Source organism: Astatotilapia calliptera, chromosome 23 (assembly GCF_900246225.1).
Source record: "Astatotilapia calliptera chromosome 23, fAstCal1.2, whole genome shotgun sequence".
Classification (NCBI taxonomy): Eukaryota; Metazoa; Chordata; class Actinopteri; order Cichliformes; family Cichlidae; genus Astatotilapia; species Astatotilapia calliptera.
In genome coordinates this window covers 10961970-10976206 of record NC_039323.1, presented here as the reverse complement: position 1 = coordinate 10976206, position 14237 = coordinate 10961970, and the positions used below count along the sequence as shown (strand labels likewise).

Here is a 14237-nt window from a genome sequence, read left to right as displayed (position 1 = left end):
ACAAGCCGAAACACATCGGTTAAACATTAGAGTTGTTCTATACGCTGCAAGCGCTGCTGGAGCTCTGTGTACCTTGGAAGTAGGTGAAGTTGTGCTGGAAGCCTCTACAGCTCTTCTACAGACACAGCCAGGAGTATAATGAGTAGTATACTGAGTGAGCTTCCAGCACATATGCTGGAGGGGCCATTTGCCCTCTAACTGAATGATAATGAGTCTTGTTAGGACTTCGTTTCCACTGGCACTCTGCAAATGCAGTGTGTGGACAGGTCTTTCCAGCAGAAACCTCTGCACATAGCAGAGAGCCTGTTGTTGAAGGGGAAATTAAAATGCGCTTAAAGATAGATATTAAGGTTGAAATATGAGGGGAGTAGAAACCATGAATAGCTCCAAAATTGTCTTTGCCACACGGGCGGGGGGGGGGAGGGGGTGAGGCAGATGTAAAAGTTAAAAAGAGGAAGCAGGATTAAACGAAGAGGCTGCACCGAGGTGGAAGTAAAAGACACAAAGGTAATGAGAGAGCTAGAAGGAGAAGGAGGCCATGCAGACGGACCAAAAAACATCGACGAGGACTGAGCAAAGGAGTGCGGTGCAGGGTGGAGTCATGTGGTAAAAATCGCAGGCTGTGTTTAGAAACATGTCCAAAAAGGCTCATCTGAGCAGCCGCGGTACACAGAACAGGAGTCCCTCTGTCTCAGAGTGCTCCATTTACCGATCTCTCTATGTTGTTCTGTCATTATCCTGATTCTGCGGTCGTTTAAAGTGTATTCTCCGCCAATAGCTCTGCCGGCCTGAAAAAGGTCCATATTTAGATCTACACTGCACACAGTCCGTTTAGAAATGAGCAGGGGAAAAGTAACTTCAGGTTAAAGCTGAGGGAATGAGTCTGTGCAACCCTACTTAACACAAATTATTTCATTTTATTGTTATTTAATAATAAATAAAAATCAAACATTTACTCAAATAAATGAAACCTCACCTAAAAAAAAAACCCATAAAAAAACCCCCAAACTGGTTAAAAATATTTTATCACAATCCTGGTGATTTTCCTTTGGGGTAAAGCCAAACCTCTTTTTGGGGGGGACTTTTTGTACACAGGAAAAACCCAGGACATTTTCCAGATGAAGTCATCCCTTAATTGCTTCTCTAACAAAAGCACAGTATTTGTGATTTCTTAATTTCAGAAATCTGCTTCAAACTTCCCACTGGGACACAGGCCGGGAATAAAAAAAGTCAGAGGATTTCACTAACGTCTGTCAGTGATTGATGACCGCTGAACTAAAAGCAAAGTCAGATTGAATTTCGCCAGATGATAACGGCTGCTTTTCTTTGCTGACTGCTGTTTGTTTCCGCAATAACAAGTGAGGAAAGTCACGCCGGCTAGATCCTTTTCAACACATTGCGCGTATGGACAACGTGTAACCTTATGACAAAACTGAGGTAGTTTTGACCTCACGGTATTGCACGAATGCGCGACAGAGGGCCACTTGTCACCCTACTGTATGTGGGTTTATGGTCTGGTTGCTACATTCCCCGCTGCTTTGTAAGTCTTCCTTTTTCTGAGTGAGAGGTTTGAACCTCCTTACGGTTTGCAAGCAGCAGCAGTTTATATTTTACACTGATCACACTGACTGCACACTTTCTTGATTTGATTTCGGCGTCCCAAATCATGGGACTATCAGCTTTTTAAAGCCCACATCATAATCTGATTATCTACTCCCCCCACTTGCTCACACACCAGACGAAATAAAGGAAAATGTGATGACAGTGGTTCATACTCTGTGATAAGTTAAAACAATGCTTTGTTGAAGCCGTGAAGCACGTCTTGTGACATTTTTGGGCCTCTAAGCACACACTCAAGGGCTGCACTGAGCTTCATCTTGACTATCAAATATTAAATCTAAACTTCAGACCTTTCCATGGGTGCCAGCATGTGAACTTGCCCGGGGCTTAAGGTGCCCTAGACTTTTCTGAGACACACAGACAGAGTACGTGTACAAGCACACACACACACAAAGAAACTCTTATCACTATGGCTCCAGTCTCAACCACATCTACAGTGCTGTTAGCTCGGCTGTGGGAAGGAGATAAGTCCTGGGAGAGCGAGAGTGGGAAATCACTGCTGTGGGTTCCAATCTCCAGCTTGAGGGTTTGTTGATTTTAGTTTGGATCATATGCCTAACGCAGTTAAAATCTGTGTGCGCCTGATCGAGGAGCGTGGTTTGGAGGAGTGTAAGGGTGAATCAGAAAGGACTGAGTGGTTTTAAAACATTACTTATTTCCCACATTTTCTCTTTGTCTCTATTACCCAAAAAAAAGTTCATGTGAGGTAGCAAACATTAATAAAGCTCTCCAAGCCCACAGACACAAATGGGAGATGATGCAGGAATTACTAAATAAAGCCAGTGGGTGAAGAGCTCAACAATAACAATTCTGGAAAATAGTCTAAAAAAATATTCAGCACTGATGCCATGGAAAGATTAAGAGGCCAAATGCCATCTAGTAAATCCCTGAGGTAGTGGTAGGGACTTGGGATAAATGAGTGACAGTTTGATGAAGGAGGCATAGCAAGAGGGAAATTACACTCCCCTCTTCACTCTTCCCTTCCCCCCCTCTCATCATTAGTAAGAAGTTGTGCTCCGAGGTACTACTCCTCAAATTACCTGAAAAGAGACATCCTCTTTTGTTTAGGCCCTCTCGCTTCCTCCGTCTGCCCCGCGGGCTAATTCTACCTGTCAGATCAAAAAGGTAGCAGGTCTACACAACACACTAACGCTCCCTTCACCTTTAAGAAAAGGTTTGAAATGTAAAGGGGGAAGAACAAAAAACAGAGAAAAAAAAAGACTAAAAAGGAGGGAGAGTTCATCAGTTTGCAGCATGACCCAGCGGAAGACACGGATTATGTTGCGGATGTAAAATACCATAATAATGATGATCTGTGTCGTCTTGATCTTGCTTGAACCTCTCAGGTAATAACTCCACTGAGGCCCACAAACATGACCAAGGTTTCTGTTCTGTTACCAAATATACTTTCAGGTAACATCCATTTACAAATGCCTATCCGGGCACACTGGCATGCACGAATCTGCACAGAGAATTACTCATGGCTTTCACACCCAAGCTGATGGCTTGTAGTGTCACCGGTTAGACAGCTTCTGTGCTTTTTTGCACCCTGCCCTACATGCCAGCCAACGGGCCTCTCCCATCCACTTTGACTTACTCTCACAGCCATGTGCACGTTCAAGACTCATGATCCAAAGAGAGAAGGGGTAAAAAAAATAAAAATTTAATCCTAAGACTTTTCAGATGTTGCGTTCAGCAACTACCATTATTTTAAACTGTATTTCCTATAGTACAGCAAAAATAAAACTGTAGTTTTCTTTCTTTCTTTTATTTTTTCTCCACTTTTTTTTCTTCTTTAAAGCAAAAAATATTGGACAGAAGGAATTTCCATGACTGCAGCATTTCTATACTTTCCAGAATTAAGAGGATGTGCAGGATCTCAGCAGAAATGAAGCAAGCTGAAAAAGTACTGCACGTGCAGAGAGGAAGTGTGGAGGTTCAAGTATTACCGTTTCACTCCATGCACATTCACTCTTTCAAATAAGGTGAATGAAGTTAGTGTTGGGGAGTAATGGAATACCGGCATTACGTATTTAAAATACAAAATATGAGTAACTGTATTCCGTTACAGTTACCGTTTAAATAGGTGATATTCAGAATATAGTTACTTTATTGAAATGAATGGATTACACGATGGTCTTTTTCTGTTTCATATGTTAGGCTATGCACTCTGTATTTTCGGTAATTCCACGCTGGTGGAAACCCAAACAAAACACACATCAAGGGGCCCATGTCACTCCTACTTGTGGCCCGCAAAATGATGTGAAGAAATATTTTTTAAAATTATCATTCAAAAACGTATTTAATATGAAGGCAATAGGCAGAGTGTTACAGGCAAAGCCCTAAAGAATGTAGCCTCATGGGCAGTGTAGCCCGTGCTGCAGGGAGAATGGACTGCCATACCAGTTATATATGGCAAGGAAGGGAGAAAAAGGTGAGTGGAAAAGTACGAGTTGTCACTGACCAGAAACGCGAGATGGAAGCATGTAAATATAATAATAACCACTGAAGCCAAAAAGAGAGCCTGACGAGCCTAGTTGTAAGTAAGCTATTAAGACTCGACTGTACACTGTGTTTGTGTTTTCCGCCGAAACAATAAGTTCCGTTGGAGCAGCCTTTCAACGCCTTCCTCTGTCTCTCGCTAGCAAAGTCGACCCAGACAACAAAGTAAAGCTAGTTTTCGGCTACGAGCCCGACACGAACCCGGCGTATTAGCCAGAGGTCCCTTTACTACGGTTTGGAGCCGCGGACCTGTTTTATATACGCGCGGAATAGTTTTCTATATGGGATCGCGTCAAAAAGTGCAACTTTACCTAATATCCACCTTACTGTTACTCATTTTACATCAAGATTTTAAAATCTAGTTGGTATTGGTATGGTGAGTAACCTTCAATAATAGTAATAAATCACAGAGAGCAATAGTACATTCATGTAGTTGTAAAAAGCATATTAATATATTCAGTAATCCAAAGTATTCAGAATACATTACTCTCACTGAGTAACGTAACGGAATACGTTACATTTTGGGGAATGTATTCTGTCATCTGTAGTGGAATACATTTTAAAAGTAACCTTCCCAACACGGAATGAAGTTTATAGTTTCTCTCCTTCTGCAGTAAAAAACGATTAATCATGAGACCCTTTCAGAAACAGTTGAGAGCTTCGTTTGCCCAGTTTAACCAGAAGGGTTTTTCAAAGTTTCGTGTTATACCAAAGTACGTCTAGAAGCCAGTCTCCCGTAACAACCTCTTGACATGTATTCAGAGAAGTATTTTTAAGCCATAGTGTATGGGAAATAAATAAATAAATAACATGATGAAAACCACTAAGGACTTGCACATAATGTGTGCACAACGTTATAATCATGATGTAGGAAATGTAGAGTTGGTTTGCAATATGGATACAGTGAGGGAAATAAAACTATAACACTTAATTACCTACATCTTTACTACAACAATGAACAGATATGGCTGCTCCTACAATATTGAAACTCTTTTGAACCTCTACTGTATTCATGCAAAGACAGGACTGAGTCATTTGTATCAGGATTCTGCTTATAATTGGCTCTTTGGGAGCAAGTGCAGGCCAAATGTCCTCTTTGCCTTTAAGGAACTCACACACAGATTTCTATTCAGGATTGTTTGAGTGTTTCTCTCTTGTAATGTCTCTATATGTACTACCGCAGCAGTAATAAAGTTATGACAATTAAAGACAGGTTCACAGCTACCCTTTATGTCTCTTCTGTAGAAACTAACCAGATAAGAAATTTTACAATATCACAGCTAACACAGAGCATGAACTTAAAAGAACAGCTGAAAGGAAATGATCGGGTTTTTCATGAGCCACACACTCACACATCCATCCATTACTGGTCCATGTTGCTTGTGAAACTACAGGAAATGCATATTCCAAAAATGTTTTCATGCAGTGAAGAAACCAAAACAAATATTTCAAGTCCTTCAGCAGCACCCAGCATGAGTCTGTCACATTAATTATCTGTTGACCTCGGTCATGATCCATGTGACATAATTAAGCAGGTCCAAGCTAAATAGCCAGAGTGACTGTTTACTTACAACCAGCTGCCTTTAATACACTGAGGAGACTAATAGGGACATAATTAGATTTTTTGCACAATGAGCCTTTTGACTGACAATACAACACAATTGCGACCAGAAAGCCTGGACAGAGGAAAGTGTGTGCCTTTATGTGCACATAAGTGTGCGTGTTGTTAATGTTTGGCTTCAGACAGCAGAAAAACTGTCTGACTACCTAATCAGTAGGCCTGTTCTCTGTCAGCTGACTTTCTAAACTGAGAGACTTCTCTCTTTGTCTCTACAGGGCAATGTTCCTCTCTACAGTTTAATCTTATTGTCAGGATCACTCAAATCAGAGGAAAGAATACCAACTCTGTGGTCAGGAAAGGAGAAACTTAGCTGAGGAGGAATGGTGAATAAAGTTGTAGAAGTTGTAGAAGAAACGTAAAAATGCTAATATTATAACCTGCAACCACAGTTAAATAGCAGTAAAGTAATAAACAGTATCATAAAAATAAAACCTAAAAGGATGTGGTCAAGCCTTAAAAGGCTGCAAATGATTTAAGATACACATGCCAATGAAAGGCAGCAGAAAGGACAAATTAAATGAAGCCGTATTACCCTCTGTGCATATTAACGACAGTTCTGAAGTTGGTTGGTTTTGTTTTCTAAGCCTAGTTTGTAAAAATCCACTGATCACCACTATCTAGATGTTCTTCCTCCATCTGAGAAATAAACTAAAAACAGCCTGTCTTTAGATGTTAGATAATATTTCGATGTAGCAATATCTCCTCACATCCCCTCTGCATGCGTCTCTTTTCTCATTAACACAAAGCACTAACAAACTAGTGTACACAGAGATTGGCACCTGTGCAATAATTTGTATCTGTCCGTGAAGCAGACAGGAAAAAAAGGTCAAACACATTAAGGAATGTTGCTTTTGTTGTCATCTCTTCTTGCACAAGTAGCAGTGTTTAAATTCCACAAACTCTGGGAACAGACGCACAGCAGGATTCTCATCACATTTAATGAAATATGATCAGCTTCAAGAACCAGCGATGGTGCATGTGTGTTTGGAATTTGGCTTGGGAGTGGCAATGCAATTAAAAAGACTACACAGTCTTAATTACAAACTACCCTATGCTGTCAGAAAGTGGAAGGCTTAGCTCAAGCGGCCCACTGGACTCCTTTACGTTGTGGGCCTTTCTCTGGTCTGATTACACCACGGCTACGAGGAGACTCATTCACAGGTCGTTTCAAGCTTCAGTTTAATTTTTTTGTCCTCGTTATTCTCCTGTAATAAAAATGTTACCAACCTTGACATCCCACTCAAATAAAAAAAAAACAAAAAAACAAAAAGGTGCGCAGTAAAATGTGTTGGCAGAGCCTGGAGCGATCAATTCTACAGAAACACAAGAGAGAGTAACAAAACCCCTGAAATGTCCCAGAAATAAAATCTTGGAGGTGGAAATGTGTGTGTTGGTATTGTTCCCAGTACTTTGTCAGACAGAGCGGTCTTTTATTCCCCCAGTCGTGTCTGAGCAAAACCTCATGGTCCCATGAATAGGCTGGGGTTGATCTAAAACCCACTTTTTTCCTGCCTTTGCTTTCACATCCAACAGTCCCCCCTTATGAGGCATGTCTACTGCTGTGCTCACGCTTTTTGTTGAATGTTGTTAAAGTGTGTGTAGCATGACTTAAACTAAAGGTGTAGCTATGTTTGGTTGCAGGCCCGGCCAGTAGATCTTACCTGCAGTACTCAGTGCCATTGCTGAATTTCAGGCATGTAGCGTTGTTTACACAAGGTGCCTTATCATCCACACACTGCAGGGCTGCAAGAGACAAGAGCAGAGTTTTAAGACCAGAAAGGCACTTCATATCCACAACACTTTCTAAATAAATGCCAATGCTAAGCCAGACCATCCACTTATAAACCAATCTGTGTTGTCATCTATCATGCATGTGCAACATCTTCATATTATAAGAGTAAAGAGCATCAAACAGTTTTCTCAGTGAAATGCGAACTTTTGTATAGGCTGAAAATAAATGTTCTAAAATCTTGCCAGGTAAAGGAGAAACATGTCTAATCCTCAGTTTCCCCCAAACCCCAGTCATATCCCCAGATATGGTACTGGTACTCTAGGTCAGTGGTCCCCAACCCCTGGGCCATGGATCGGTACCGGTCCGTGAGTCGTTTTGTTCCGGGCCGCGAGAGTTGAGGCCCGGGTGCGAAATTTATGGTTTTCACATTTTTTATCGTTAACTCTGTTTCCCCTCAGTCTTTTCCTGTGTTGTAGTTGTGTGTCTTTTTTGAAAGAAATATTCACACGTTACCATAGCATCCAGAGAGCATTAAGGGGCAGAAAGGAGGATGTTACTCTCAATGTTGTTGGCGCATTTCAGGAGGACGTGGTGAATAAGGGTACACAATTTCACAGTGAATTCGCAATTATTATTATATTTACAAAATACCACAGTTTTTGTCTTGGTCGTATCATTTTATTTTGTTGTATTTATCTGCGACACCTTAAAGGCCGGTCCGTGAAAATATTGCCTGACATTAAACCGGGGCACAAAAAAAGGTTGGGGACCGCCGCTCCAGGCAGCATATGCACTCATAACTCTCCTCTGAGTCATTGATGAGAGAGTCAGAAATACTTTGTATGTGAGGGGATGGGGGAGACCGAGGAATAACCGGTTTGCAAAACAATGTGACTGTGGTTTTTTTGGACCATGGGAGGCAATTCTTCCAATTAAATGAAGCAAGGATCAACATAGAGGTTCCATTCAAAGAATTCAAATTGAGTAATTTCACAGTGAAAACATTAAAGTGTTATCCTGCTTATGTTATCATTTTGTTTGAGAAGGCTGGCACGGCTGCTGCTGTGAAATCACTTTTGTACCTTGGCCTAACATTAAACCTTTATACAAACATAATGTAACTGTAACATTAGCATACTACTCAGTAAGCATCCTAACATTTCAGTTTTTATCTTGACAACACAATATAATGTTACCGTTCTAAATAAATGACCTACCACCATGGCAGCGTTTTGGGTTTTTTTTGTTGTTTTTTTGGTTTGTTTATTTTTTTAATGACTTAATGTCTCTCTCTTTTTTTGAGGAAGGAATCACTCAAAAACATGACTGGGCGTTGGCAGGACTCACTGAGGTCGTCCCAGCGCCACCTCTTACCATAACCACCCACGTCTAATGGTTGAGGCAAACCCACTCCGTCGACGAATGTCCACTCCCCTTCTATGGGGGTATTTTTAAGGAGCTGACCCAGATGTACTCTAAAAGTGTCAAGAGTTTTCCATTAATACCATAACTATCACAACTTTGAGAAAAAACAAGTTAACAATTAGCTGTACTGCTATAACTCTGTCAAATGTGTTGGTACAATGATTGGATTGCTGTACATAATTTCATCCATGACTTCCTGTTTATGACTGTGTCTAAATACAGAAATAAATAAATGACGTGACAGCAAAAAATATTTTCGTACACATCAAAGAAGTAGCATTGTTAAATGACTCAAATGTTCCTCAAAGGTGGGGAGCCCCAGCTTCGCTCGCACTCTTTGAAATTCAAAAGTGAGTATTTAAAACTCGTTCAGGTTTCTCCCCATTAAATGGTAACACCACCACAGATGCACACTCTCCCCTGTGAGGGAAACCCTCCAAGCAGAACTGCAATTTTTTTCCTTCCTGCCCTGCTACAGAGACATAAGGCGGGGGGCTTGCAACTCATCTCTCCAGCTATGCGGAGGCAGTCTGAAATCAGGCAGTGGTCACAGGCACACAAAAATGAGCGTTGATGAAGACAACAAAGACCATCTCTCTTCACACTAGTGAGACACTCATAACCAGACACATCAGCCATTGTGCAGCCTTCGAGCCGCCAAAGACACATGGCTGAGGAGGTCTTCATGCACACCACGGCAGCCCATCATGCCAGACAGAAGTGTGGTGTTCTCTGCCTTTATTTGCAAATGTGATATGCTAGCTAAATCAAGGAGGTCATTGTTTAGCATCTGTAATTAATTAAGCAGAACTGTCATAAATTATTAGAAGCACTTGTATAAATGTTTCTTAGCACTTTGCTTCATTTATAGTCTCACATGTTTGGTGGTTATACGATGCATCCCCACTCTGCAGAACAGAGCTCTTTTTACAAAACTGAGGGTAGGTCAGCTGATTTAGAAGAAACGCCAACAATGTCTTCACAAAACAGTCATTGCATTACAGGAAGTGCGCTCAGCAGTGGTGTTATTTCCTGAGTCTAGATTAATCACAGTGTCACTCAAGTTAAAAAGCCACGAGGGCAATAATGACAGCTAATCCTGTTTACTATGATTATTTTATTGATAAATTTGCACACAGCTTATTTGAAAAGTGTTGTGCATTCACTGTCTGGTCCAGGAGACTTATGCTTCAGAGTGAGGCTGATGGACATAGCACATTAGACACGGGGATATCGTACATAAACCACAGTGAAATTTATAATCCCAGCAGGCATGCACACACACATGCTACCCACGATATGCACACTTGCACAGGCATCCACTGCACTTCAGTATGAGTTGATATCAGACTGCTGTTGCTGTATGACAGACCACAGACTATATCGTGCTATTTTGGGACCACTTCTGTTGACACACAGCGTCTGCGCTTGCCCTGGTTAAAAATCATGCATACATATTAACACAATGAAAATAATCCACACTTATGTGGTTAAGACATGTTAAGTCATGTTTTATCTGCTTTTATAGAAATGATTACAAAGATTTCCACTTTGCTAACACCGGATACTAGTCCTCTAGCAGATAGCTTTACTGTGTTTTGCTGGTTAGTTCTTTAGTTGAGTGAATAGAGGATGATGAGCTGAGAAGACAGGTGTATGAAGGCAGATGGAATGAAAGAATGGAAGTATGAGAGCAAAGACCGGAAAACTGTGCTCTCATCCCCCGACTGGTTTGACGAGCTTCCCATACAAGCTGTCGTAATGCCAGATGCAATGATCTTACCAGATTTGGGACAGCCTGCCTCTTATTACGCCATTTTAAAAAGCGCGCACACACACACACACACACACAGCTGAATTACCCACTACACAGGTTACCAATTCCCGGACGGGAAGGTTGGAAAACAGTTTAGCAATCTGTTTTTCCAAAATAAAAACAATTGGTTCACACACATTCATATGACTGATGAGTGTATTGTAATCCAGACTGGTAACATTGTATCCCTTCCACCTAGTCGTTCTCACACTTTACTATCAATGATCCATGGACAGGAACATTTCCCAGGAATGAGAGCCTTGATAAGACTCGATCGACAAAGTCAACAGTGAAACTACCACCAGATGTGGTGAGCTGTGAAGGAACACACAAGTTACCTGACTGAATGCTCGTGATTATTTGGATCCTTGGAACAAAAGCCCTTGTTCATTTTCTCACTTGCTGCTACCTTATCTTCAAACTGTGTGATTTTGTGTGTGTGTGTGTGTGTGTGTGTGTGTGTGTGTGTGTGTGTGTGTGTGTGTGTGTGTGTGTGTGTGTGAGTGTTTAAAGAAGACGGCAAAGCATGAGTGAGTACAAAAGCAGATTTATAGACTGTGCAGTGTGATAAGACTGAAACAGAGCTGTGAGTGATCCCTGGTGATGGAAGCTGACTCTGTACAGGTGCCTTTGCGAAGATTATTCTTCAGACTGTCCTCATGCTTTTAGCATGTTAACATCATTGCACACTCAAAACTGTAGGAGGCTGCACAGAAATAAGTTGCACAGAGAACATTTAGTTTTTGGTGTTAGCCATTTCAAACATTTCAGCTTAAAGAACAAAGCTGATTTCTCAACAGCAGTGCCAGCTGTCTCAAAAAAGGGTAACGTGCACTCTGGATGTTGTTACTGTGAACTGAAACTTATTCAATTGAATTCTTTGAACAGACCTGGATTCTGGTCTGGTTTAGCTTTGCTAAATCTAAGTAATTCTTCCACTGGTTCAAAAAACACGATAACATAATTTACCTGTTGCCTTTTGCAAATCAATTATCATCTCTTGGTATTTTGTGCACACTCTAGTTGAGCACATGCAGTGCTGCAGCAAAAAAATTTGCATGTTGATCCAGGCATCCGGTTTTCATCAGTAACAGTCAAAAAAGAGGCTAATAAATACACACGGACTACTACAAATTCACTTAACCTGGGAAAAACAGCTACTTGTGCCCTTTCACGGGGTAGATAAAAGCCAGGTTTGTGGATTTTAGAGGCTTTTATCAACCATGAAAGGAGCTCATCCATAATTGAACCAGCTGTGATTATAGTGGTAAACAGGATGTAAAAAACCCCATTTCACAATTACCTGATGTCATGATGTAATATAACTCTGTCAGCTATCAGGTTTTTTTAAAGTTGGCCCTGTACCAGTAAATCTGTGTGCTGCTATGTTCTAAAATAAGAAAACTCTTGCCTTTAAAACTGCACTTTTAGAGTTTTCAATGTACTTAGGGTGCTGAGAAAAGGCAAGCTCATCATTGCTGACACAGTCGTCTTTTAGTATTATTGTCACCTTCAGATGACACTAATTAGTCTGTTAGAAGCCTTTTTCAGGCACTGGCAGCATTCTGTCACGGTGACACCAGTCACGATGGTGAAGAGTCAGACATAAACACAACAGTGGCCAAGGGAGCAGTGATACAATCGGCGCTTATTACAGTGGCAGCAATCACCAGCATTGGTGACTCTGGCTTGACTCTGGTGGAAGTGTCACAAACTTTTTGAACATGAGAATGCCACTACGAGCTGTGGTCACACAATGTGTAACACAGCCTCCAAGAGAGAAATCTCACTTCTGGATTTGGAAATAGTGAAAATGCTTGAAACACAGAACAATGTCTCAAATATATTAGAAAAGTAGAAATGTAAGATAATAATATATTAATATACAGATATTAATGCCATCAGGACATTCTCCAAAACAACTGCTTTTGGATATTTTTTTTTAAGTGAGCTGAGCAACTCCCACAGCAGACAGTCGCAGTCGAAATCAAAATGCCCGTCTATTACTGTGACAGCATGTAGTTCAGGGGTGAAAGTGACACTCGCACTGGTGTGATGTGCGGTTGATACACTCTCCCCATATCACACCACACACTATGTGGCAACCTAACAGAGGAGCTTTGTAGACACACTGCTGCTGATAAGGAAAAGACAGAAAAGTAAGACGGACTGTACAAGCAGGACACTGAGCAATCACAATCAACCTTTATGCTCTGCACAGCTTATACCACACGTCTAAAACATGTTAAACAAGACATTTCTCAGTGGTTATGTCCAGCAGGCTGTCGAGTTCAGAATGCACTTGTGGAAATTCTCAAACCGATGTGTTCTTTTAAGCTTCCTATATTTTCATGTGAAAGCCCTAAAAGCTAAAAATGTTGAGACTTAAATGTAATAAAAATCTATGTAAAGAAAAGCCTGAAACCACAGTCCAAGTGGAGTCTGGCTAGTGGTGCTCACTTTATAAGTCACCATAAAAGGTCCCTAAAGAGCTCGTACGAGAAGAAGGAAGAAAAAGAAGACGAATAGGTAGTGAGACAGAGGGAGGGAGACGAGACGAGACGGAGTTTGAGCTAATAGCTGTGGATTGATATGGGGAAGTAATTATGAAACTGCAGACAAAGACACCACACGAACGAGTGTCCCAGAGTACGGGCAAATACCCATACAGCCGAGGGCAGGAAGTTGTTCGCGCTGAGTGAGGAAGTAACCCCATTTCCTGGAATTGCTGTACAAGCCTCCATATCCAGCAGGCCAAGCAGTTGTCATGGTAACGTGCAATAAAATACCCTTAGCTCAGCATGTGCGGTGGGAGACAAAGCACAAACTAAACACTGTTACCCTTAGGGAAGCTTTACTGGCCCACACAAACAGTGGCGATAGCGAGCACACAGACCAAGCACGGCCTTCAAGGCTCAAGTCTTCCAGGTCCCCTTTAGACTGAGGGTGGTGTCATACAGGAAGACACAGTAACATGCTTAACTGGGATGTCTGGAGCTGATCTTTAGTATTTTATCAGGAGAGATTAGACGCAAGGCTATCTGTAATAAACTACTGAGGACTACATTGTGGTCAGAGTTGCATTGTTTAATGCAACTCTGACCACACCAGCTGTCCCAAAACTTTCACTGCAGTCTGTTAAATCACTGAAAAGATTTCATGAACCCATTCATTAGAAACGCATGGGTGAACCACCGACTAGCACAAAGTATTTAAAGTAGTCATTTGCTTTAATTGATGAAAATTAGGTTAAGATGGAGGACAAAAATCCTGACTGAGGTCAAGATATAGGGGGAAAAAATGATTCAGTAATTATCCCACTGACCAACCAACTGCCTCGCTGCTTTTTACTGCCTGGAAAAGTTGGACGAGCCTCAACTGAGCATACGGAGCAGGGCCGAGGTGTTTTTGTACAGCTGGACAGCAGGATACAGTGCTGGATCGCTTTCTCAGCGTGTGTGTGTGTGTTTTGAAGGGAAAAGAGAAAGAAAGAAACAAGGAGAGTAATCCAGACAAGACAA

At 41.4% G+C, this 14237-nt stretch overlaps 1 protein-coding gene across 2 annotated transcripts in view; it reads right to left on the bottom strand.

Moving 5' to 3' along the window:
• notch2 (notch receptor 2) overlaps nt 1-14237 on the bottom strand; it is a 41150-nt gene that overhangs the window by 22063 nt on the left and 4850 nt on the right. For both annotated transcript variants that reach the window (XM_026160039.1, XM_026160040.1), the window contains exon 2: nt 7405-7486. In XM_026160039.1, the coding sequence (XP_026015824.1) occupies nt 7405-7486 (82 nt within the window). The remainder of the gene's footprint in view (nt 1-7404; nt 7487-14237) is intronic.